The sequence below is a fragment of the Balaenoptera physalus genome (assembly GCF_965194825.1).
Source record: "Balaenoptera physalus genome assembly, chromosome: 14".
In the NCBI taxonomy this organism is placed as follows: domain Eukaryota; kingdom Metazoa; phylum Chordata; class Mammalia; order Artiodactyla; family Balaenopteridae; genus Balaenoptera; species Balaenoptera physalus.
In genome coordinates, this window is record NC_138893.1 from 71004884 (window position 1) to 71031477 (window position 26594).

Sequence of the window (26594 nt, forward strand, 5' to 3'; positions counted from 1 at the left end):
CCAGGATGGGGCCTGGGTGGGAAGGGAAGGCGGAGCCGTCGCTTCCGTCTCTGGGGAGGCACGGGGCAGGTGCCGACGGGCCTTGCTCCTTTAGTCTGAATTTAGCAGGGGTAGTAAAGGGCAGTGGCTCAGAGCACAGAGTCAGACAGACGACAGCTGCGTATCACGGGCGAGCCTGACTTCTCGTCACCAGCGCAGCATCCCTGTAATCTGACTCGTAGGGTTTGGGGAGGATTAATTAGTACAATGCGTGGGATGCACCCAGCCTCACCCTGACACACAGGAAATACAGTCCATACACATCAGTCATTGTTGATCCTCACACTAACCCTAGAATGGAGGCATTATTATCCCCAATTTTAGAATTAACAACACAACAGAGACGCAAAGAGGTCAAATTATTTGCTCAAGCTTACACACAGCTTGTCAACTGAAAAGGCAGGATGTGAATATGAATTTCAGACTCTGAAGTCCACATTCTATATCCGAGGGGAAGTAGGGAAGGAAAAACGATAAATCAGTTTCATGAGAATAAAGACACCCTTGAGACATGCCACTACCCTGAGCTGGGACGTCCCTCTGTACACAGGTGAGAAGCACCCAGGCTGGGCCACTGGGGCCTGGAACTTACCGAATCTGTCCCCGTGAGCACGTACACTGACTTCAGGAGCAGGTAGCCATCCTGCTCTGCATCCGCATCTCCCTTCCACCGCAGCAACTGCCCAGCTGCCACCCGTGCTTGCTCTGGCAAGAGTGTGGGGGAGGGGAGAAAGGGTCACCAGCAGGGCAGCGTGGTGGCCTGGTCACCCAGCTTCCCTCCACTAGGACCCCTCTCTCCATGAGATGTGCCTTAGCGTCTTTAGGGAACTTCTGCCTCTTGCCCTCCCAACAATGACACCTGCATCTGTAGCAAACATTTCACACTCTGCCACATGAATCTCCTTGGAGGATAGCCTTTACCATACCACCCTCCCTGTTCAACAACCGTCAATGGCTCCCTATTGCTAAATAATAATAACAAGCTCCTCAGCAATTGGACTTGCCACAATCCAGTGTCTTTTCCCCACTTCCTGTATCACACAGCCCCTTTGGTCACAGGGATTCCTGCAATCTACACCATGCTCAAGCCATTCCTTCCCCCTGGAATTCCCTCCTGCCCTCAGTCTCATAGCCCAGCCTCTGGGGTCCAGCTCCCTGAGTGGAAGGGTGCAAGTCAGGAGACCTGCAGCAGGAAACATGCTTGGCTTTGGTTTCTGTGTGTCTGTGTGTGTATGTATGTGTGTGTGTTTGTGTCCCTCCCAGGAGCAGCAGAGTTTCCCAAGTCCCTCTTCTCTTCCCTCTTCTAGCCTTTTCCTTTGCTCTCCAGGGTATTCAGTGGCAGAACCTGGCCTTCCGTGGGCTTTCGAAGTCACTACTCTAACTCCTCTAGAAAGCAGAGAGGGGCTTAGCCGGAGGCCTGGGAGGGGTCTACAGAGCTGTTTTGCTTACTGTGAAGTTCTCCAGGACCTCTCTTCTCTTACCTGCAGGCTTTCCCACCAGTGCCTTCTGTATTTCTTGGACAAGTTGGTTGGAAACATCTTCAGCCAGCCTTTGGAGACTGGGAAAGCAGATGATCCCCACGGAGTGTTCCCAGGCCTGAAGTGCAACATACAGGATTCTCTCAGAGATGTCAAAGCTACAAAGCAAGGCATCAGAATCACCTCCTTCCCTCCCTGCCAGCCCAAACCAATGGCTCAACTCGCTTTCCCAGGTGCATCCGAAGACCACTGAATCACCTACCCTCCAGCTTCCACTGTCTCCCTACACTAGTGCCTAGGAATTCTTCTACTTCCTGCTGAGCTCCAAACACCTCCAACTGGCCCCTGGACGTCTCCCCTGAACTCGTGCTCCTGAAACATCAAACACACATAACTGAATCCACTGCTTTTCCCCCAGACCTGCTGCATCTTGCCTCAGTGAATGGCCCTACCAGGCACCCACCTGCCCTAGTGGGAAATTCCAAGAGTGATTCTCTACATTCTGCGTCCCTCCCCTTCCTCACCATCGATTGCTGTGTCTCACTGATTCTTCTCTTACACACTTGTCAAACCTCATGCAGATATCTTAGTTTTAGTCATGCAAGTATTTCCTTCAGATAAATTCTAAAAAGTGGAATTGTAGGATTAAAAAAGTAGGATTTTCAATTAAAAGAGTGGGTTTCTTTCCTTTTTTTTTAGTGATTTGGTACCTATTACTAACTACTAACTCACTCTCCAGAAACAATTTACCAGATTAGCCTCCAAGGGCTCCATGGAAAAGGGCTGATTTCTCTCCACCCATGCCAACATCAAGCACTGTGGTGCTTTTTCATCTTAAATGAGAAAACTTATAGAAGAAAAAATATGTCATTTCAATTGCAATCTTTGGATAACTAGAGTGGATGAATGCTTTTCATGCCTCTTGAATTGTCCGTTTTTACTCTTAGCCTATTATTCTATTGGAGTTTTCACTAGTTTCTTATTTATTTTAAAAATCCCTTTATATATAAAAATCATTAACCATTCGTCTATAATACTATCTCGACTTTTTTGAATTTGTCATTTCATCTTTAAATTTGGTATTGTTTGGTTTTGCTGTACAGAAATCTGAAATTCCTATGAAACGAAATTTCTCAGTCCATTCCTTTGCTTTCTGGATTTAGTTCCAAGCTTAGGAAATCCTTTCCCAGGCCAAGTTGTTGTCATTGTTTTTAACCTCCTATTTCTTTTTAATTTCCTTAAAATCCTTTCTTATCTGTCCCTTTAATCTCTATCCCATCTGCTCATCTTTTTCCTCAGACTTTTTCCCCTTATTGTTTAGGATACTGTTTAATAGAAGTCTTTTACAGTTCTGCTTGGGATGCCAGACTCTTTTCAAAATTTCCTCCCAGTTTCCGTAGTAATCCTATCCCTAGATCTGCTTTTCATGCGAGCCTTTTCCCTTTGTTCTCCCTTCTTGTCACAGGCTGAGTACAGAGTGGAGTGACTGTCCTCGGCCCCAGACTTGAGTTCCTGGCAACTCCTGATCCCAGGTTCCCACCAGGAAGGTAAGCTGCTGTGCCAATTAGTGGCCTCTATGAAATGTAATTTTGCTGGACTCCTGTCTACTGCTGAGATCCTCCTTCTAGAAAGGGTGAGAAACACATAAAATTTCCAAAGGGAAATCATTTTCAATATGTTTCCTTGCAATAGATACTACATTTGTTTAAAAGTAAAAACCTTTAAAACTCTTCTCTATATGAAAAGACACCATATACAAAATGAGGAGGCAAACCACAGATTGGGAGAAAATATCTGCAATGCATATAACTGACAAAGGAATGGTATTTAGACTCCTATAAATTAATAAGAAAACAATCCGATTTTTTAAAAAATGGGCAAATGAAACAACAGGTAACTTATTGAAAGATAAATGGCAAATTACTAATAATCAGGAAAATGCAAACTATAACTTCAAGGAGATATTTTATACTTTTCTGGTTAGTAAAAATGAAAAATCTGACAATATCAAATGTGGGTGAAGGTGAGGAAACATGAAACCCCCATACTCTATGATGGAGTGTCACTTAGAAGAACCTCTTTGAAGAAGCATTTAATGTAATCCAATAAAGTTAAAGGGGCACACATCCAAAAACCCACCAATTCCCATCCTTGGTATAGTCCCTAGAGAAATGCTGGCACACGTGCACAAGGAGACGTGAACAAGAAATATTCATGCAGCGTTATTTTTGATTGGGAAAAACAATGTTCATCAATAGGATAATGAATGAATAATTTGTGACATATCTATATAAGGATATCATATAGAACTGAAAAAGAAAAAGAAATAGAGCTGTATCAATATGGATAAATCCCCAAAATAGAATGTTGTGGAAAAAGCAAATTGCAACAGTATATTACAGTATGCGTCTACAAAAACCTGTGAGACTGTACATAAATTACACAATAATATTACTTATGGTTATAAAAATACACCCATATTACTGTATAATTTACATATAGTCTCACAGGTATTTTAGAATGATACTGTACTATACTTCTGTAACTTGCTGTCTCTCTATATATCATTTCCCACAGGGCATGATAATTCAGCAGGTTGGGAGTTACCATTGGAGGAGGATGGAAGGGGAATGAGTTCTAGAATTCATACACAGGTGACTTTAGTTTATCTGAAATGCTTCATTTCTTTTATATGGGTGGTGAATACTTGGGTATTCTGATTTGAACAAAACTTTGTATCTGAAATACTTAAAAATTTTCTGCCCTATAAACGAACGTAGTCGCACCTTTCCTTTGTAAATAAAAAAGCAGTACATCAGAACTTTGCTAGAACTACAAAAATACTAGGTGAATGTTAAACGCTATTATACATAGTAGACCTTCACCAAATATTTGATAAGCAAACACATGATTATGAGACCCACAGTGTGCAGAACGATGGCCAAATGTGTTGCGGAGTGCTGGTTTTGTGCCAAATGCTGGGCCAAGCACTGACACGCATTGTTTCCACTAATCTGCATAGGGATTGGGATTATTATTATTCCCACTTTACAGAAACAGAGGCTGAGCCATAGGGTAACCCTAGAGAACCAGTTAAGCAGCAGAGTAAAGAGCTGAGTTATCTCACACATACCCAAGTAGCATGTGCATGTCTAAGAAATGTATGGCTACCACCTGGAAACCAGCTATCACCTGGAAAGGCTAATCTCTGGAGAGATAAAGTCAGTCCTTCTGGCTGGGAATTTCAGTGGTAACATTATTTCCCTCCCCAGGACTGATATCACATCTGCTATGATATCTTCCTAACAAATTCCTGTGCCTCCTCCCTGCAGTGGCAAACCCCTCAAAGACCAATTTGCAGGCAGTTGACTCAGAGGCATCGAGATCATCTTTGAGCAGTGGGGCTCCAATAGGCACTCTGCAATAAAGCAAATCGGGCCACTGTGAGTTGAACAGTAATTGTACGCTCAGCCGGATTCTCCCAAGGCTCACACTCCTTCCTGGGACCAAGATGGCTACTTCTGGAGGCCCCATTAACTCTTTCAGGCCACTGGGGTGCTGTTTGATGCACAGAGGCAATCATTTACTGAATGGTACCGTGGAGACCCCAAAGAGTTAAGGCAGCTTTTGAAAGGACCTAATTTTTTTCCCATACTGGGATTTTCATGCTGGGAGAATATTGCTCAATATTTTTTAAAACTTTTATTTACTTATATCCTCTAAACTGCACCATCATGCCTCGTGGCTGTCCCCTCACATGGAAGAAAGAGAAAGAAAATGGTGCTCTGGTCTCCAGAGCATAAGGAAGACAGAAGCTCTAGAGGAGATGGGAGAAAACCCCAGCTTTGAATGACAGAGAATCTGATTAGTTTTCAAGTGTGACTGCAGTATTACTATTTCTTCATTGCCTCAGAGTTTGGTGGTTTGGCCTTTAAGTGAACTCAAAACATTTCAGAGATTTTACATGAGTTGCCCCTGATAGTGTGACACAATTGATTCTCTCCTTTGTAAACAGAAAAAAAAAATAAAGTGATGCATCAAAACTTTACTAACATAACACAAATATTGTTCACCTGAGAAGGGAATAAACCATATTGCAGGCCCCACTCTGAAGTGGGTTAGAGTCAGGGACGGACAAGAAGGGGTATTTACCCTCACCACCCCCTCTGGATACCACACTTGGAAATAACTGTTGGTCATCCTTGTTATTATATTTAATGTTACTTCTCTGTCTTCCATAGTCAGTTGGGTCCATGCCGGGTTTGTATGAGAATAATTGACCACACCCAATGGTATAAACTCTGTACCACTGGCCAGGCAGTTAGCCTAAGAGTAGCTATACACACCTGTGTACATGCACATGTACACACACACACAAATACACTCATCTCCAAGTACAGCTGATTTAGTGTTAATTCCAATCCCTCCACACTAGGAAATAACTGGATTCCTGTCCATGTTACCTACCGTTCTGATTATCTATTGCTGTATAACAAACTGGACCCAAATTGAGTGGCTTAAAATAACAGCAATCATTTATTTTTCTCATGGATCTGCAATTTGGGCAGGGCTCAGCAGGAACAGCTTTTCTCTGCTTCACTCAGCTGGGGCAGTGAACAAGGGCTAAGAGATCCATTTGCAAGATGGCACACTCACATGGCTGGCAAGTTGTGCTGGCTTTCAGCAGCAAGTGCAGCTGCAAGGTCAGTGGCTTTGGTTTCTCTCCACATAGGCTTTTACTCGGGGCTGCTAGGGCTTCCTCACAACATGGAAGCAGGGTTCTAAGCATGAGTATTTCAAGTGACAGAAGCTACAAGTCTCTTGAGACCTGAGCCCAGAAATGTCATTTTTGCCCTATTCCATTAGTCAAGCCATCACAAACCCATCCAAATTCAACGGGAGGGGACATAGATGTCACCTCTTGAAGGGAGCAGTGTGAACCCATCCACAGTATCTCTAATCTACCGCATCCACAGATTCCCTCTTTTTCCCATGTAGCCCCACCCCCCAGGTTGTCTGTCCCAGACAGTGAGGAATTTTACACTAATTTCTAAGGATTCCCTGTCTCGCTGCCAAGCTGTCCTCTCTCAAAGTACATATTCTAAGAACAATCTTCAACAACTACATCTGTAGCTCTAGCTTTCTCCATCTATTATTACCCAATATCTCTATGCAACGAGAGGACCCAAGTGGTCCCCTTTCCCCCAAAGCAAACTCAACTGAAGGCCAACAGGACCTACCCATGCTTGCTAGCAGAATGCCTTCTTCTGTTGGTGTAAGATCTTATGATAGGAAGGGTTCTAGAAAGACCAAAACCCAAGGCTCTTGGCAGAGAAAGAGTAGCAGTGAATTGAATCTTTCCTGCAAGCACTGCTGTGCACTCTGGGAAGTCATTGGCTTTGTGCTGCTTCCTGTGTGTTGCAATAAAACCTCCTCCTTGTCCGCAACATCCTGGAGTCAGCTATCCAAACAGCACATGTGCAGGGGGTGGCATTCTTTTTGTATGAAAGGGGACATAGGTACAAGGCAGGCAAAGCCATTGCCCAGTGAGTCATGAGATAGGGAAAGAAACCAGATGTGCTCCGTTCTATGAACCATTGCGAGGGAACGCAATGGTTAACAACACGAGCCTGGGTGGACTGCCCAGGTTAAGTTTTGCTCCCCACTAACAGCTGGCTGATCTTGGCCAAGTTATGCAACATCTCTAAACCTCCCTTTCCTCATTTATAAAGCTGGGATAAAAATAGCACCTACTTCACAGGGTTATTATAAGGGCTTGTAAGCATGGAACAAAATGCCTTGCTTAGTTAGTTAGAGCTTGGTGAATATTACTACCTATCATCAGTGAAAGTAACCACTTGCCCTGGCTTTGACCTAGGAAGGGGAGTGATGGAGCTTGGTAGAGGAGGAGAGCCTGCAGATCCCAGTGAGAACTTCATTTCTAACTCATCCCCTCAGGGCAGCTCCCTGCTGGGATTCCAGTGCCCTGAGACTCCTTATCACCAAGACAGTCACCAAAATGTTGAGTGGGTTTACTCCTTAACAACCCTGCAGTGTTTCTTCAACTTGGGAGGCAGTGGGGCTAGAATTTACTAGAACCAACCAAGCCCCTCTTTGTATTTGCCTCATAGTTGATGCAGATTTATGTATAAACAATGGCAGGATAAGGGAGAAGTTCATCCCCTGCTGTGTGTTGGGAGGAATCATATGTGAGAGAAAGCCAAAGAGGCTAAAGGGAAGTTCTTTGGGAAGAACATGCCAAAGAAGCAGCTCTGAGGGAGTCTGCCTCACAAGACAGTACCTATTGTTATATCTCAAGACTCACTAGGTCAAGGCAGGTGACATCCCCTGAGGTGGGGCATGCACCGCTGCCAACCTTCGCCAGAGCTCTAACTACACATGGACCACCGCTTTCATGTTGGGTCTGACTGACAAAGAGTCTGGGCAAGTTAGGCAAGATCCCACAACCCAGGGACATAGCCTTTCCCAAGCAGAACTTAGTCAGAACTTAATAAGAACAACAGGTTTGTAGACATATAGGCCTTAATAAAAGATATAGATTTTAAGAAAATGATAAAAAGCCTGTAATAATCTGCCTCTACAGGGTTCATCAGAGGTGGGCTCCAGGGATCCAAAACATAGCAGATTTTGTCAGCAGTTTGGGGAATCATGGTGACAGGATCTCAAACTGCACATGTGCAGTCAGTTTCCAGGAGGTTGGTGGAAAGGTGATGGGGATCATGTCTGCTTTCCATGTGCTGTGGGCTTTACAATCCTCATCTGATCTCACCCTCACAGTCTCCCAGCAAATTGGTATTGATTCCACTTTACAGATGAGGAAACTGAGACTCAGTAATATTTAGTAGCTTGATCAAGGATGCACAGCTAATAAGCAATGGAGCTGGGACTGGAGCCCTACTGTTTGACTTGAAAGCCCATGTATTCAACAATAGGGCTATTGTTCCTCCTGTTACCAGGAAATGGTTTGGGAAACATGGACCAATACCAAGGTTCAGTTATAATAGGAACAGCTTGCTATCCATGAGGTCAGTGCCTACAGGGTCATATAACATAAATGAGTGATATGGGTTGGGTGAAAGATGTTAGGGAGTGGGGGACTAGGGTAAACTGAGAGACCAAGACCATCTTCTGTTTAAAAGAGGTGCCCCTAACCATCTCCATCCAATTATCGGTATTACAGCTACAAATATTTTCAAGAGAAATCTGAAATCTGAGTCTCACCTGAAAACTTTCCACTTTGAAAAAATGGCACTAATTCATTTTTAACCCCTACAAGCCAAACAGAACACATTCTGGGTGCTAGTCAGTTATCCTCTGCTCTGGACAGATGCAGGTAAAACCTCTATCTGTCTTCCTTACTTTCATAGCACCAGGCCCTAGAACAGAGTATAGGAGCTCAATAAATATTTGTACAACAAATGAATGAGTTCTCAAATCAACAATCTGGAGAGAGGCAAGGAAGTATCAAGCCCTGGCTCTCAGATGCAGAGTCCTTTCATCAGAGCTAGGGCTGCCCAGAGGGGTGGAAAAGATACAGTGCAATGGCTGAACCGCATATGCCTTCCCAGTGATTTGGGGGGGAGGGCGGCAGGCGATGCTCACATTTTTCCTTTTATAAGGCAAATTTGATCTGAGAACTGGGTGAGACAAAGCTACCTCCCAGAAGCTGGGGTCATTAGAGCAGGGATGGCTGGGAAGGAGAAACCTGGCCTCTCTCCTTATCTAGTTCCTCTTTTCCAGTATGTTCCCTATGCCCCAGTTATCCAATCTGTGAAGTGAGTTGGATGGAGTATACAAATCTGAAACATGGAGAAAAACAATGAATTCATGGACAATAAGTTACCTGGCAATTTTTTACAGAAAGGCACGCTTAAGTATTCCATGCATCCTATAAATATGATCCCAAGAAAATTCTGGGTCATCTTTGGAAATCCTTAAGTATTCCTGGTTAATAAGTGAGATGAAACATATTAACCAAGGGGTTTCCCAATAAAAACCTGCAAAGATTCCATCTGTTCTAGTTTACTTTCAGATGTGAAAAGTATCTCATATTCTCCGTACTTTGAATGTAGGTACATGGTTTTTGTAATAATAACCCAAACTCAATAGTCAAGCAAAAACTAAGTCTTCATAAAAAAATGCATTTCCAACTCTACAGTTAGACTTCAATATTTTCAGCTATAAGGCAGACCTCACTGGCAGGAGCTTTATTCCAAGACAATAAAGGAAATCCCTTGTACCCAAACTGTCACCAGCTGCCACTAGTCAGAGTGCCAGCCCAGTGGACAGGCTGGACTTGTCTTGTGTGTCTGCAACCAGGGGAGGGAGCACTGCTTTGCTGCTCCCATGGATTACACCTCAGTTTGCATTATTGGCACAATTTATGTTCCGGCTCTCCCAGGCCCTGGTGTTGGCGTTACTGGTGTTTGAGGTTACCGGCCACCCTGCCACTCACATGTCAGGACACAGATGCCTTTCTAGCTCCCGAAGGTACAGGTTTCTCCTCTGGCTCCCAAGCTGGGACTGAAAATATCATTGTTAAACAATCTCATTTTTTTAAACTAAAGAGACAATGGTACTCAAGAGCCAACTGTCCATCCTTTCCAAGCCCATCCTCACCCGGGAGATGAGCCTTGCTTGCTATCTTTATTAAATAGCACACACTCTCCTCTAAGCAACCAGTCAGAGACCACTTGTGATGATATTAAAACTACTGACTCCAGCTTCCAGTCATCCCAGAAGTGTCCCCAGAGTGCTGTATCATCTTTTTACAGTTTCAAAAATGAGAACACCAACCTTTAGGAATAGTGGGAGAAGATTCAACAGGCTCTTCTGATGTTCAGCTGGGCTCCTGGGAGCCAACTGCTGGTATTCCAGAAACTTCCTTTCTAGCATCTCCCAGAGGGCAGTGGGGCCAGGGGTCTGCCCTTCCGGTGGGAAATCAGGCTGAGCAACATCAGGCTGGCCTTTATTTTCAGAACCTGGATCCTCAGCTCTGTCTTCAGCTTCAGCCTCTGAGACCTCTTTCGCCTCCATGCCTCAGCAAAGCAGATCTGAATTCAGAACGAAGAAGAAAAATGAACAGTCCTGTCACAACACTTTCTGATGAAACTGACTGTGGGACAAGGTACCATCCTCATTCAGTCCAGTTCCTGTTGCAGATGGTTCCTCTAAGAATCTGAAACTGACTAAAATAAGGAACACTTCTGAAAAAAGAGATTCCAATTTAGATGTGACTCATATTGACAATCTAACGTTTGCCAGGCACCATCCTGGGCTCTTTACACAGACTCTGTCACGAAAGAGATGGGTATTCTTATTTTTTCTATGTAAGTAAGGAAACTGACTGAACCAAAAGGCACCAGGGTAGTGAGACATCCAGTTGAAATGCAAACCTTTAACACCAAAGCCTGTTTTTTGATTATCTGACACTGCTCCTCTTTAAAAAGGCTGAGTAAATAGAATAGATGTGTAAATATCCCACCAATATTTGTAGAGGCATGTAATTCTGTATCTTCTATTTTAACTTCCTTCTACCACATGAGATGAAAAGGATGTAAATTCTTCATTCTCAGCAACATTTGCTTCACACTCAATATTTTTAGAGGAATTTGTCCTCAGAATGACTCTTTAAACCCCCAAGTTAACTTAAAAGAACTTCTCTGTTAGTGCACACAAAAGTAATGTGTACAAGCCGGGGACCCAGGGTCAGTAGGCGTGAGGATAGGGACATACACCATGAAACTAGCCAAAGGCTGATTTACCAGATAGGTAACCTTGAGAAGGTACCTTTATTTGTGTCCTTGACTTTTCAATTGTCATACTCTGTAGCCATATCAGGACTGACTCACAGAACAGCAAAGGTTTGCCGGTTGTTTTTTTGTCAGGAGTGCAAGAAACTCCCAGCAGGGACCAGAGTGTCCAGGTTCCCTGAAAGAAGCCTTCCCAGACCACGACGTCACCACATAGGAGTCCATCCCGGCATCCTGCCAGCAACCGACAGCCACCAGTCAAGGGACAGCAAACAGACAGATGGACACGGAGGTGGGTCTCCCGGTGTTTTGCTCTGGGCTAAGCAGCTGCGGAGGTGTGTCATGCTTTATTTTTAGCCCAAACACACACCCCTTGCAGGCTAGAATGGGCGTTAACTAAGGGTCACGTGGCCAGATGAGTCATCCCTCTTTGGAACATTCTCACCCTTTAGGTACAAAACTCCATGAGTCCCTGGCCCTTTTTCTATCACACATGCTTATTGCTCTCAGGCTTCATTTGCAGAAGTCATTTTCTTATACAAAAGCCATGTATGCTCAGCATTGAAAATTGAGAAGAAAAAAAAAATATCAGGAAGAATATCAAGGCCTATATCCAGAAAAATGACTGTTGATATTCAGGCTTTTATCTACAAATATACTGTTTAATGATACTGTTGAAGCAAACTTTTTATCTGTACTTTTGCTTTTTTTGGTTGGTTGTCTGGGACTTGGTGCGGGTTTATTTGTTTCCGTTTTGGGGTTGACCCTCAGGGACAGGTGGCGGGGTGCCTCACATTTCTCAGTCTCAGCATGGTCTCTTTCCTGACCAGGACCAGGTTCTTCTCTGGCACTGATGGTTTATTCATTCTTCCCTTGGCTCTTCATCCCCCAGTCCCGTCTTCCCCACCTCACCCAGCCCACCTGCTTGATAGCACGAGTCCTTATAAAACATGGCACAAGAACATGATTTCTGAATGCATCATTTTAAGTTCCCCAAACGACCTTCTGCATCTTTTCTCAGCTTACTGTCTCACTCAACATTGTGACCTCAGACCCAAGCACATGGTTCTGTATTTGTAAACCTCATTTCTTCTAACCGCTGCTCCGTGTTACACAGTGGGCATCACGTGCCTATTTGATTTGTTTGCTCCGCAGTAGATGGTTAGATTGCCTGAGACTTCTCAGACTGCCCTCCATCCTGTCCTGGACATTCCCACGAGACTCCCCTCATGGGGCTGCATGTGACTGGCTCTGGGTATAAACACCAAAGTGGGAGCGCTGAGTCAAGGGTGTATGTCTCTCAGTTCAACCAAGTACCATCAACTAAGATACCTCCAGAAAGCTGGCACCAGGCCACACTCCCCCCACAGGCTCCTCTACCATCTTCTCTATACCCCTGCTTAACATCACCCTGCTTTCTAATGTTTGCTGATCTGATTGAAGTAAAGTGATCCCTCATTTTTTTTTTTTTTTTTTTTTTTGGCTGCGTTGGGTCTTCGTTGCTGTGTGCAGGCTTTCTCTAGTTGCAGTGGGCAGGGGCTACTCTTCGTTGTGGTGTGTGGGCTTCTCATTGCAGTGGCTTCTCTTGTTGTGGAGCGCGGGCTCTAGGCACGCGGGCTTCAGTAGTTGTGGCACATGAGCTCAGTAGGTGTGGCTCACGGGCTCTAGAGTGCAGGCTCAGTAGTTGTGGCGCACGAGCTTAGTTGCTCCACGGCATGTGGGATCTTCCCGGACCAGGTCTCAAACCCGTGTCCCCTGCATTGGCAGGCGGATTCTTAACCACTGCGCCACCAGGGAAGTCTCAATCCCTCATTTTAATTTGCTTCTCTCTCACTTACTAATGAGTCTGAGCATCTCTTTATATGATTCATAGCCTTTTGGATTTCCTCTTCTGAAAAATGATTACTCATAACCTTTGCTTATTTGTCCTTGCCTATCTTTTTCCTGTTGCTTTGAGAGAGTATATTTTAGAAACTGATCCCTTGTTGCCTTTAAAAATCGCTAATATCTTCTCTCAATCCATTTTTTCCTCATAAATTAGTTCATAACTTTTTTTATGTCACAGAAAAGTATTGTGAACATTTCCCATGTTGTTAAAGATCCTCTACATCTTCATTTTTAATGGTGTGTGGTGGCTGTAGAACCATGTTGATCCTTTATTTAACTAATCCCCTACATTTAGGCATTTAAGTCATTTCCAATGCTTCACTACTATAAACAACACTGTGATGATAGGCCTCGTGTCCAAGCCTTTCCATATATTCATGATTAAATACCAGATTGCAATACTTTCCTAAAAGGAAATAGCTTGGTCTAAAGAGTGGTAAAAATGTTAGACTCTGGACACGTATTTCCAAACAGCTTCTCCCAAAACACCTCATCAATGTACAGTCTTCTTATCAAGCATGTACCTGAGTCCACACTTCCTTAGTTACCATTTTTTAATTCTTGCTGATTTAATGGGTAAAAAGCAATGGCATCTAACAGGCACATGAGAAGATGCTCACCATCGCTAATCATCATGGAAATGCAAATCAAATCCACAAATGAGATATCACCTCACACCTGTCAGAAAGGTTGTCATCAAAAAGAACACAAATAACAAATGTTGGCCTGGATGTGGAGAAAAGTGAACCCTCGTAGACTGTTGGTGGAAATGTAAATTGGTGCAGCCACTGTGGAAAACAGTATGGAGGTTTCTCAAAAAACTAAAAATAGAACTACCTTATGACCCAGCAATTCCACTCCTGGCTATATATCCAAAAACAAAAACAAAAAACCCACTAATTCAAAGAGACACATGCACCCCAATGTTCATAGCAGCATCATTTACAGTTGCCAAGGTATGGAAGCAACCTAAGTGTCCATCCACAGATGAATGGGTAAAGAAGATACATATATACACAATGGAATACTACTCAGCCATACATAAAGAACGAAATTTTGGCATTTGCAGCAACATGGATGGACTTGGAGGGCATTGTGCTAAGTGAAATAAGTCAGACAGAAAAAGACAAATCCTGTATGGTATCACTTATATGTAGAATCTAAAAAATAAAACAAATTAGTGAATATAACAAAAAAAGCAGCAGACTCATAGATACAGAGAACAAACTAGTGGTTACCACTGGGGACAGGAAGGAGGGAAGGGCAATATAGGGGTAGGGGAGTAAGAGGTACAAACTATTAGGTATAAAATAAGCTACAAGGATATATTGTACAACACGGGAAATATAGCCAATATTTTGTAAGGACTATAAATGGAGTATGACCTTTAAAAATTGTGAATCACTCTATTGTACACCTGTAACTTATATAATTTAAACAAAATTTTAATTAGAAAAAAACAATGGCATCTTTGTTGCATCTCACTACGTATTTTGTTGGATGCGTTTCTGTCTGTCTGCTGCTCAGTGTCCTTCCGGACTCCCCACAACAGTTTCCTGTTTTCAGATAGATGCCACATGTTCTCATTTCAAAAGTTTACTGTAGAAGATCTCAGCTCTTCCCTGGCATTAATTACCCCTGAGAGCCACATATCCACTAAATGTTAGCTCTGTGAAAGAAGACCACTGCACCTTTATCAGGGGTTGGCACAGAGTAGATGCTCAATAAAATGTTACCATATACATGAATAAATGAATGAATGGACCTATATGCTGATGGCACCCAAATCTCTCGCTATATATAGCTCAGACTCCTCTTCTAAATAAGTTCTTTTTCTACTTGGATTCCCCCCAGACTCTGAAAGTCATTATGTCTCAATCAGACCGACATTCCCATCATCAACAGAGCCAGCCCAAGTCCAGCACGGACATCCCAACACACAGGATGGTGGCTGGAGCCAAGCTAAGCTTGTTTCTATCACATAAAAGTCATTTTGGGGCTATACCAAGAGGGCCTGCTAACACACCACGTTTCTAGGATAAGCAGGTGAGAAGACAAAGTGAGTGTTGGGTCACAAGACGCGAAAATGTGTTCCTGGGGAACACAGCTGGACACCCAGGGGAAATATCAGAGCCCCTCAGATCGCCTCTGAAGTTAAGAAGCCATGTTTACTGAAGTGAGACGCTTGAATCATGTTCCCTTGAAAAGACAGACTTTTGAAAAACAAGAATTTCTAACAAAATGGGATCCGTGAATCCTGTGGAGAAGTTGTATGACTCAGATGTCAAGCTGTGGCCATCCCCTCTCCTGTCCTTCTGTAGGCCTGCTTCAGTTTTGTTTGTAAAAGGAAGGACATGGGGAGTAGCCTCTCAGGGCTGCATAAAGAATGGCAAGAAGAAACCATTCTAATTCACTTGTTATCAAAAGTGTGTTCTTACCTCTGTAAACAGGTGCAGGCACCAGCACAGACTCTGGAGCCAGGCTGTTCCGGTTTGAATCCAATGGGCTTAGACCAAGTGACAAAACCTGTCCCAGCCTCAGTGTCCTAATTTGTGAAATGGGCTAATAATGGTACCCCTCAGGGAATAAAGTCAGTGCTCTGGGACGGCATTTATTGGAGCCTCCTTTGTACGGGCATTTACCTGCATCCCTTCACTTAATCTTCCTTCCATCCAGCAATGTCAAATCTATCAGCCTTTGTCTGCAGATGGTACTAAGGCTCGGAGCAGAGAAGTGACCTGCCCAGGGTCCCATTGTGAGTCGGTAGCTAAAGCAGAGTCTACCCTCGGTCTGTAGACAGCACTGCACACTGGAGACTGAACTCAAAAAAGGGCTTGCTTGGGGCCCAGGGAGGAGGGAGGGGCTTAGCCAGGTACCACACTAAAAAGTGTTTTGGATAAGTAGAAGTTTGGGGAGGGGTGAAGGGAAAGATGGCCTTGGCAGGATGAGAGGTCTGGAGGCTGCTAGGGGTCCCAGGGGTCTCCAGGGAAAGACAAGGCCCTGCTCTGTGCCGGCAAGCTGTTTCCCAGTTTGGGTCAGGCTCAGGGCATGTGGCACGTAGCCCAGTTTAGTCATGGCTCCTCCGCATGCCCAACCAGGCCGACTAGAGGCCCTGCCTTTCTGCAGCCTGGCACAGCAGCGAGAGACAGGCAGCTGTGCAGGTACCTGCCCACTCACTCAACCCCCAGGCGGAGGGGAGCTGCAGGCCAGAATGGGAGTCACAGGACTGGAGTCCAGTCCCAGCTTGGCTGCTGTACTGCCTTAACCAAGTTACTTCCCCTCTCTGAGTCTAAGTTTCTTCTCATTGAAATGGCCCTGGTGATCTCAGTTCCACCCTCTGGGCTTTACGCACTGACCACAGAGGAGATGCAGGCCAGTGAGTCAGTGCAGAGTGGCTGGAGAGGTGCCTGAGTGGACTGAGAGCCTGTGGGTTGTGTGTGGTGAGGGGCGCGGGCCAGGTGCTCCCCTGTCTGTGCACTGTGCGCAGGGAGCCAGGTGACAAGTCTGCAGTGACCTGAGAGGGGGGATTCCCTATGACCTCTGGGGCACCGGGGCTGGAAGTGGCCATGCGGGCCCCCGGGGTTGGGGGTCACTGCCCATCCTCTCTCCCAGCCCACCTATCCTGCACAGATCCGTGGCATCGTCCCAGCTCTGCTTTGTGATATCTCAGAAGCAAAACATCCAGGCCATCCTGCCCACAGCTGCTGCACTGGAGGGCAACATCTGGAGCCTGAAGAATCAGCTGGGTTACTGATGTTTGGGAGCTAAACCCACATTTGATTGACTGTCTCATCCCTGACTTCCTGTGGGGTGATTTGCCAATGGGTAAAAGTCTCAGGATATGAGATGTGATTCAGCAGCCCTTGGGGCTAAGATGCAAGGAAGCTATTCTGGAGGAAACGGAGCAAGAAGTTGTGTGGAGCCACCCTCCAACGGGGCAGGTCAGAGGAAACCTGGGACTCAGTGCCTTCTGTGGGGAAGCTCAGACCTAGTGCCAAAGAGTTGCTATGATAAAATTCAAGATTGAAGTCCCCCCCTTTTCTTGTCTGTGTATATGACTGTCACCCTTTCTGGATTGTACACACCCAGTGCAGAGGCATACCTATTTGCCATCCGTATCACAGGCATGGTCCCCAGGCCCAGGAGCTGGGGGAGCCTCTAAACCAGATGATACAGAACAGAACAGCAACTTCCCATGTATGGCTGTAAATGACCTGTCTTCCTTTCCATTCAAAAGTCAGTTCCTCACTGTATGTCAGCAGATCCAAACACTCTTGCTCCTGTGTCAGTTCTCTCATAAAAAAAGTAACAAAACCAGTCTTCTTCCATAAACATGTGCAAGGTGGGGCTCGGCCTTGCTTCCTTCTTCCCCACCATTACACATTAACAAGAGAGCTTACAAGTTAAAAGTTAAAAAAAAGCAAGTGAAAAGGGGGAGGGGTGGGCAGAAGTTGCAATAATGTGGATGCTCTGTTCACTCCACAGCCTACTGCAGTTAATCAGAAGCACTGAGGCGGACAAGAACATTAGCATTAGAGAAATGTAGATTAAAGCCACACTGAGATACCAGGACACACCTACTAGAATGTCTTTTAAAAACAAACAAAATCCATAAGTGCTAACAAGGATGCATAGCAACCACAACTGTCACTCGCTGCTGTGAATGCAAGTGGTATGGCCACTTGGGAGGACAGTTTGGCAATTTCTGAGGAAGTTAAACATATACCCAACCATTACCTTCCTGGGTATTTACCCTCGGGAAGTAAAAACTTAATGTTCATATAAAAACCTATACATGAATGTTTATAGTAGGTCTATCCATAGCTGCCAAAACCTGGAAACAACCCAAATATTTGTCAAGGGGTGAATGAATAAACAAACAGGTGTCTCCATACACTGGGATGCTTCTCTGCAGTAAAAAGGAACTCACTACTGACCCACGGCAACCCGGATGGGTCTCGAAGCCCTTATGCCGAGTGACAGGAGCCAATCTCAAAAGGCTACATACTGCCTTACCCCATTTACATGACATTCTGGAAAAGGCAAAATTATAGGGACAGAAAATAGATTGGTGGTTGCCAGGGATTTCAGGTAGGAGGGTGGCTCCAAAGGGCAAAGGGGTAGTAGAAATGTTCTATATCTTGACCGTGGTGGTGGTCACACACCTGTGTACGTGTGTCCAGAGGGCACACTAAGAAGGGTAAAATATTCTGTCTGTAAATCACATGTCAATCAACCTGACATAAAAAAAACAAACATACTGAGGTGGAAAGAGCACCAATAGAGAAGCTATAGCCTAAGGGTTTAGTCCCTTCACCTGTTTCTACCCAGCACAAAAGGGTTACACCCACATGTTTAATTGTATAACTCCACTTGCTGAAAGCTTACTTTACTATGGCTCTGCATCCTGATCTCTGTATCATGTCACCTTATCTTCACACAACACCCCATGAGGGCGCAAACAAACAGGGGCAGTATTTTACAGGTGCTGAAAGCTAGGCTCAGAGAGGGTCAGTCACTTCCCCAGATGGCCACGATGCAAGTTCTGTGTCTCTGACTGCAAAGCCAACGTGCTCCTCCTTAACCTCACCCCCTCCTTCCTCGGAAGGTCACTGGTTGGGGACAGGATCAAATCTCCTGTGAACAGAAGCCACGCTCAGATAGGGGCTCACTTGGAGGCCCTCCCAGGCCTCAGTCTCCATGCTGGTCAAGGGTGGAGGCTGCACCCCAAGTTCCCATCCACTTTTCCATCCAATTAAAAATACTATACAGTTGACCCTTGAATAACGTGGGGAAAATCCCCGTGGAACTTATCGTCGGCCCTCCATATCCATGGTTCAGCATCGTGGGTCCAACTAACCGTGGATGGTGTAGTATTTACACCAAAAAAATCCACATATAAGTGGACCCACACAGTTCAAACCCATGTTTTTCAGGCATCCACTGTATTTATTAAATGATCATTTTGTCAAATTGGCTGAAATAATAGACAAGATGGCTCAATTATAAAAAGTAAAAGGATACCCCTCACAAAAGAGTCAAAAAATACTTGTATACCCATGTTTATAAGCATGATTATTTACAATAGCAAAAAGGTGGAAACGACGACCCTTGCTGTCTGTGGAGGGGCAAGAGGAGAAACAACAGAGCTCGTGTCAGAACCACAGGAGGAGCTCTCTGCAGCCTGGGCGTGCCCGCTGGGTCTGCATCTCGCTCCTGAACAGCCGATGCACAGGAGAGACCTCTGCCCCACTTCTGAGCTTAGCAGCATGGCAGTGTTAGATAAAGCCCGGCAGAGCCCTCCACCAGCCAGCCTTTCCGGCGTACTTTGAATTCCACCCTCATTGCTTGAGTGGCTCCGTGCGGCAGGCACACGTTAGCCTGCACCTTCTTAGGAGCACATGGCACAGGAGTAGCCGTACTTGGGGTTGTGGATAAAAGGTGCACCCTCCTATCTGTCTCTGCAGCTGGGAATAAATTGAAGAAAACGTGGGCGTGAAACTGTGGACAATGGGTCCCGAGACAAAGAAGTCGTCAGTAACATGCCGGTGTGAAGCGTCCGCCTGCCTCCCCTGCTCCTTCTACTGGGGCTGCTGCTCAAAGGGGGTTTCACTAACATCCCAACCTGATCTGCACAAACCAGACTGAAGAGCTAGATGAGGACCCTGAACAGCACGAAGCTCAGTGAGAGCAGACAGACTCTCCAGACAGGAGAGGGCTGAGTGCAGGCACGATGAGAAATCACACTATAGCCGAGTCATGTAGGCTGACACAGTTAGACGTGGGGCTCTAGATAACGGGGAGATCTTGAAAGTCTGGAAAAGGAGAACAGTGTCATAAGCACAGATCTAGAAAGGTTATTCCTGGCTGGCATAAGCCAGGCCTAGAACAGGGAAAGACAAAAAGAAAGACAAGCCGGGGGCCTGACGCACACCCCACATGTAGGTGATGAGCGCTCCAGTTAGAAGGCTCACCTTGGAAACAAGGAGGCAAAGGGACCTCTGAGATAATCCAAAGAGATGAAGAATCCACTTGATGAGTTTAGAAATAGAGCCATCATCACCAGCCCTGGCTGCACACCTTGGTCCCCAGAGATTACCACTTAATTGGTCTGGGTGGGCCCCAAGCAGGCGTGTTTTCTGCAAGGTCCCAGGTGATGCCTGTGTGTCCCCAGGAGAGGTGGGGGCCTGGGAGGATGTTGGAAGTCCCCGGAAGTGTGCCTTGCTAAAGAATCCCAGAGTGTGCAAGGCCTAGAGAACTGAGGCCCAGAGAGGTGGGTGGCTCATCCAGCATCACAGTGCTGGTTAGGGAGAGAGTGAGGGACTAACTTTAGGTCTCTCCTGCTTCCCAGGAAACCCTGTTGTCTGAAGGCCAGACAGCAGCCCCTGGGTTAACTGTGAGCTGGGCAGGTCCCAAGAGTGCCAAGCTCACCAGCAGGCCAGCTCAGCGCATCTGGAAATGGGCCCTATGAGTCTAGGATGTGTGGCAGCCTCTGGCCTTGATTCCATAGTAAAATAACACCACAACCCTGAGCCTAGACTACTTGGCTAGACCTGTCTCAACCCCTCCCCACCCAGAGCAGGTTGACCCAGAGCAGCATCAGACAGATCTGATTCAAATCCTAGCTCTCTTTCTAACCTGCAGTCTTACTGACTTAGGCTCTCAGAGCCTCAGTGTCTGCAGCTGTAAAATGGGAACAAAATCTTCCTCGCAAGGTGGTGGGAAAAATTAAGCACGTCAATGTATGTGAGGCCATGTCCAGGGCCTCACAGTGGCACCTTCAGCCACCACACATGCCCCACCCCACCCTACCCCATTGTGCATATTGCTGCCTCGAGGCTCTTGAAATCTGCCTGCACTTCCTGAGGGAATGTAAGCCCACAAGGCCCTCTGTGGATGTGTTCTGGAGTCCTTGGCTTCTCTTTTGCATCACCTCCCTGCTGGCCTGTCCACTGAGTCTGTCCCATCTCGGGTTTTTTCACAAGGAGCTGGTTTGAAAGGACAATAGGACACTGAGTGGACCAAATTGAGGCCTTAAGAGGTGTGGGCCCAGGAGTGCATGGAGACAGGACTGGAATTGAGGATTTGGTCATCTCAAATATAAAGAGTAGAAACCAGGAGCAGGAATGCTGTCCCCAGGAGCGAGGCTCCAGGGCGAAAACAAGAGCATGTGCAGCGGGACACCGCAGGAGGGGCAGGTGGGGAAATAGCAGCTCTGCAGACAATGGCTGGGAGGGCGGAGGGGTGAGCAGAGCCAGAGGTACCCTGAGAGCCTTGACACCCAGCTCTAGGGCAAGGACCAGCGATCACCTTGGTGCAGCCCCAAGCCCCTCCAGTTAGCAAGTGACACCACCTCTTACATCAGCCAAGGGCTAAGAGTGCCCGCAGGCAAAGAAGAGCAGAGGCCAGGGCCCTACATCCTGCCTCAAGTGACTCAAGAGGAAAAGGAGGCACCTCAGGTTGTTTCCAGAAGTTCAGGAATTCCCCTGAAGACTAAGATGGGGACTTGACTGGCAGGAACCAGGCAGGTGGGGCAACACCTCCCACGGCCCTCCTCACTTCCTTTTTCTGATTTCAGTCCGTGCACTCCTGGCTGGCACACACCTCTGTGGTTTTTGCAACAGCAACAAAATATAGGAACTCACAGTGTCCTGGGAAGGGGACCCAGTTTTATATCTCGGTATGTGTACCAACTTCCACATTGCCAAAAATGGCCAGGGAGCAGTTCCCCCGGCCAGACCCTCAAAGCTTAGCTGCAACTGAGCTACCACTGTCACACAAAGACATGGGCTGGTGACAGCAACAAGCAGCCCAGCTCCCATAATCAGGAGCCTCCCAGCGAGGGAGTTAGTCCGTGGCTTGGCCTCCACTGGCACGTAAAGAAATGATTCCTAAGTAAGAATGGCCATAATGGAATAAGCATCACTAACAGGCCATCGGTGTTCTCTAATCTTAGAAAACTTGTAACGTAGGTATTATTATGCCCATTATACAGACGGGGAAACCAAGACTCAGAGAAATTGAGATTCAGAGAAAATAGGTAACTTATCTGAAATCAAACTGCTGATAAGTGTCAGAATCAAGGTCAGATGCAGACTTTTCTGACTCCAAAGCCCCCCACCCCCTTTTACCACTCCAGGCTGGCTTGACACAGTGGTCAACAGTGGTAAAAACAGACCTCAGGGGCACCTCAGGTACTAGCTGGAAACTCTTACTGCCAGCAGCTCTACAGGGGTTCCCTGGCTGGCCTTGCAGAGTTGTTGCTGACCCCTGGCTGTGAGAGGTTTAGCACAAGGCCTGCCACCTGGCCCCCTCACATTGCAAGCAAGCAGGCCCAGAGCAGGACCCTGTGGTTTCGCCATCCCCCCAGGAAAGAGCTGCTCTCTGGGAGCCACGGGGTCCAGGGTTCATTAGCCCCGGCACAAGGTGGGCACTAGCTGGCCAGTCACTCCTGAGCTGGCACCAGCAGCACGCCAGCGTTAATCACTCACCCTCCAGGCTAGCCACCAGAGCTGCGGCTCTACTCAGCTTTCTCTGTGTTGTGGCCATTTGATTATTAAACATGTAAGGAGCAGAATTGCCCCTGGTCCACACCCTGGACTTGAGGAAACAGACACAGTGGGGTAGGTGCTGGGCATGGAGGTGCCTGGCTGTGGGGCACAGAGAAGGCTCATGGCCCAGCCCAGAGAGGGGAGTGGTGGTCTGGAAGGGCTTCTCAGAAAAAACTGCACCCAGGATGGGCACTGGGGGATGAGGAGGAGGTGTCCCCAAAGCAAAGCAGACAAACACTCCAGGTAGCATGTGTGTTCAGAGACAAAGGTGGGGTTCAAGGCTGGAGCACAGGGAGCAGGGATGGGGTGAGGATGTGTGTTGGGAAAGGACCACGAATGCCAGTAATGGACATGGCCCTCGTGCCATGCAGTGTCCTGGGAGTCCCTGTGGGTCTCTCAGCAGGGAGTGTCACAGATGGCATACAGAGACCCTCTGGTAGATGCTGAGCCTGCCCAGAGGGCCCAGCCCCTGCTCTCAGGTACTCACAGCCTGCAGGGGACAGGAGGCAGGAAAAAGGATGCTGTAATACAGTGCCTGAAATACAACCTTTGGAGCAGGAATCCAGCACTAAGGGGGCAGAGGGAAGGAGCTGGTTATTGGGGATGAGGTGGGGTGGAGTGAGGGTGGGAGATAGTAAGAGAGGGTTCACAGAAGCAGGGATTTTGGAGAGGGAGCCTGAGGGGAGGTGAAGCAAGATTGTGGACGGGCTAGAGAGAATTGCTCCAGGGAGAAGGGCATGCAAAGGGACGAGAGAGGTGAGGGTGCACCACAGATGGTTTTGCGCCACTGTGAGGGATGCAGGGTGGAAGTAGGGTGGAGAGTGTGGGCAGAGGCTAGGTGTCTGTATGAAGGTCTCCAGATGCTGGATTCCCCCATCCTATTCCTCACCCTCCAAATTCCTGGGAGGAGTGAAATCTCTGGGGGCTCACTGTAGGTTTCAACATCATTAACTCCTGATATGCTCTGACCACTCTATAACACAATTTCTTCATGTGTGCATATCTTTTTTCATCTTTGACTGTATAACTCTTTATATTTTGTGTATATCTTTTAAAAATCTGATATTGGAGTGCTGCTTGGCAATTTTCTTATTGAAAATACAAAAATCAACAAGTGTTTCCTGCCCTCTTTTTTTTTTTTTTGCATACTACTTTTCACATCCAAGTATATTTTACTTGTAATTGATGTACAAAGTTTTAATGCATTAATCATCCATCATCATACCATAAACGCATTCTATGTTGCTCTTCTCCTTAAATTATCAGATTTAATGACCAAGAAGCATCCTCTTGGTCGAATCCCCATAATTGACTCTCTTACTCCCTATTAATGGGATGCTCTGGGCATCTCCACTGCTGTTATGGGCAATGCTGGGAGAAAGGATCCCCATGCAATCTTTTTGTTTGCTGTGAATTATCTATGAAGATGAATTCTCAAAAAAAGGATTAACCATTGGCCAAAAGGGAAGAGCAGTTTTCACACTCCTGCCAAATGTTGACTACATCTCTCCAGAAGTGTTCCGTCAGCTTTTTAGTGGTAGTGTTCCTAATGCAAAGCATGCAGACTTATCAGGTGGAACTAAGCTCGAATCCCAGACAAAGCACTTACTGTCTGAGGGCAAAGGACCTTACCTCTCTGAGCCTCCATTTTCTCATCTGTAAAGTGGGAGTAATGAAACTGATCTCACTGTGGGGATCAAATGAGATTGCAAATACCAGTGCCCTATCTAGTGTACAGCTTATTGTAAGCACTATATCCGTTCTTCTTTTTTTTTTTTAATTAATTAATTTATTTATTTATTTATTTTATTTATGGCTGTGTTGGGTCTTCGTTTCTGTGCGAGGGCTTTCTCTAGTTGCAGCAAGTAGGGGCCACTCTTCATTGCGGTGCACGGGCCTCCCATTATCGCAGCCTCTCTTGTTGCGGAGCACAGGCTCCAGACACGCAGGCTCAGTAATTGTGGCTCACGGGCCTAGTTGCTCCGCGGCATGTGGGATCTTCCCAGACCAGGGCTCGAACCCATGTCCCCGGCATTGGCAGGCAGACTCCCAACCACTGCGCCACCAGGGAAGCCCATATTCGTTCTTCTTATCCTCCATCCTTTCTTTCTTCTTGGAATTATTTAGGATGAGTGACTTTTCACTCCTCTAACTTCCCATCCTTCTTGAACCATGTTCCTCACAAAAGCCTTAGCCATGGAACAAGAAGCAGCATTTCTCTGAAGGGTGCTTCCCGGCAGAAATATAAAACCAGCCACAAATTCAAGCCACATGTGTAATTTTAAATTTGGGGGCAGCCACATTTAGAAAGTAAGAATAAATAGGTTAAATTAGGTAAATCTATCTGTTTAAATATATTTAAAAATATATTTTATTTAAGCCAATATATCCAAAATATTTTAATATGTAATCAATAGTTTCAAGTATTAATGAGATAAGATAGTTTATATTTCTTTTGTTGTTTGCTTGTAATATCTTTGAAATCCAAGGTGCATTTTACAACTTACAGCACATCTCAGTTCAGACTGGCCACTTTTCAGGGATGGCTATAAGCTATTGTATTGGGTAATGCAGATCTGGACTTTGAGACTTAAGTGTTCAACAGGTGTGCGGAGGGCTTAGAAGTGTTGCCTGGAGACATCATTTCCCATGCAAAATGCAGGTGCATTTTGATGGTTTGAAGCCCTTGGAGGGAGACAACCAAAGCAAGGCCCTAGCTGTAAATAAAATGGGTGTGAGCTCTACAGTGTGGCTCAAGGACCTCTGAGGAGCTCATCTTCCTGCTTCCCCTTCTGCACAAAATATCTCCACTCCTGAAACCGAGTCCCAGTAAAATCGAGTTCCTCTGCCGAATTTTAACCCCCCTATCCAAAACTTCATTCAAAAGAGAATAAGAAAGATCTTGTCCAGCACCTGTTCCCCTCAGGATTGAAGAGTAACAGATGAAAGGGGGAATTGAAACCAAGCAGGACCCTACGGGGCCCTCCTGGGTGAAAAAGACCCTCCATGCCCCCCATTTCTTATTTATAGGGGGAAAAAAAAGCTTTAGTCTCCTAAGCCTTCTCCATGTTCCAAAGAGCAGACTCAAGCAGTTAATGATTAGGACAGGAGAGTCACAGGACTCCTAGTTCCTCCTGAAGGGAAATAGATAACCATCTGATGCATATCTTTGAGTTGTTCTGTAGAACCTAAGACCCCCACCCAGGTAGAGGATGGTGACTACATTCTGGGCACAAGCACGCAGACCCCAGACTGGTTGGAACCAGAAGGTTGATGATTGAAATTCCCGAAACATCACCGTTACCGCACCACCAACTGATCAGAAGAAGGTCCATGAGCCGATCAAATATGCTACGACCCTATCCCTTTTACCGTTTTCGCCTTTAAAAACCTTGTGCCCCAGCCAGCTAGCAAGATAGATTTGAGACGAGCTTAGGCCTCCTATCTTCTGAGTCGGCGCCTCCTCGATTAACAAACCTTTCTCTGCACCAAACTCCAATGTTTCGGTTTGTTTTGTGCAACAACACCCCCTCCCCCAAGTGGCCACACTGCCTTGCTTTTCTACCATGAAGGCCACCTGGGGGGGGCGGGGCGTGCCAAGAATTCATTCCTCCACTTGATGTCTAATAGGCATCTCCATCTTTACATATGTCTGCATCGATATTCTGGAATAATCACCACCTTGCAAATAAGTTCCTTCCACCCTTGACCCAGCTGAGTAAATGACAGTTCCATTCTCTGTGTTGCTCTGGAATCATCTTTAACTTCTCTCTCCCACACCCAACGCTTGCAACACTGTCAAATCCCTCTCAAAAATATCTAGAATCTCACCACTCTGACCACCTCTCATTATTTCTGTTACTATC

At 46.0% G+C, this 26594-nt stretch overlaps 1 protein-coding gene across 1 annotated transcript in view; it reads right to left on the minus strand.

Moving 5' to 3' along the window:
* The window catches only part of WDFY4 (WDFY family member 4), a 277765-nt gene that overhangs the window by 240866 nt on the left and 10305 nt on the right, over positions 1–26594 (minus strand). The window contains exons 2-4 of the mRNA XM_082425453.1: positions 10335–10591; positions 1521–1635; positions 632–744 (exon numbers count right to left, since the gene is read on the minus strand). Coding sequence (XP_082281579.1) covers positions 632–744; positions 1521–1635; positions 10335–10574 — 468 coding nt within the window. The 5' untranslated portion in view covers positions 10575–10591. The remainder of the gene's footprint in view (positions 1–631; positions 745–1520; positions 1636–10334; positions 10592–26594) is intronic.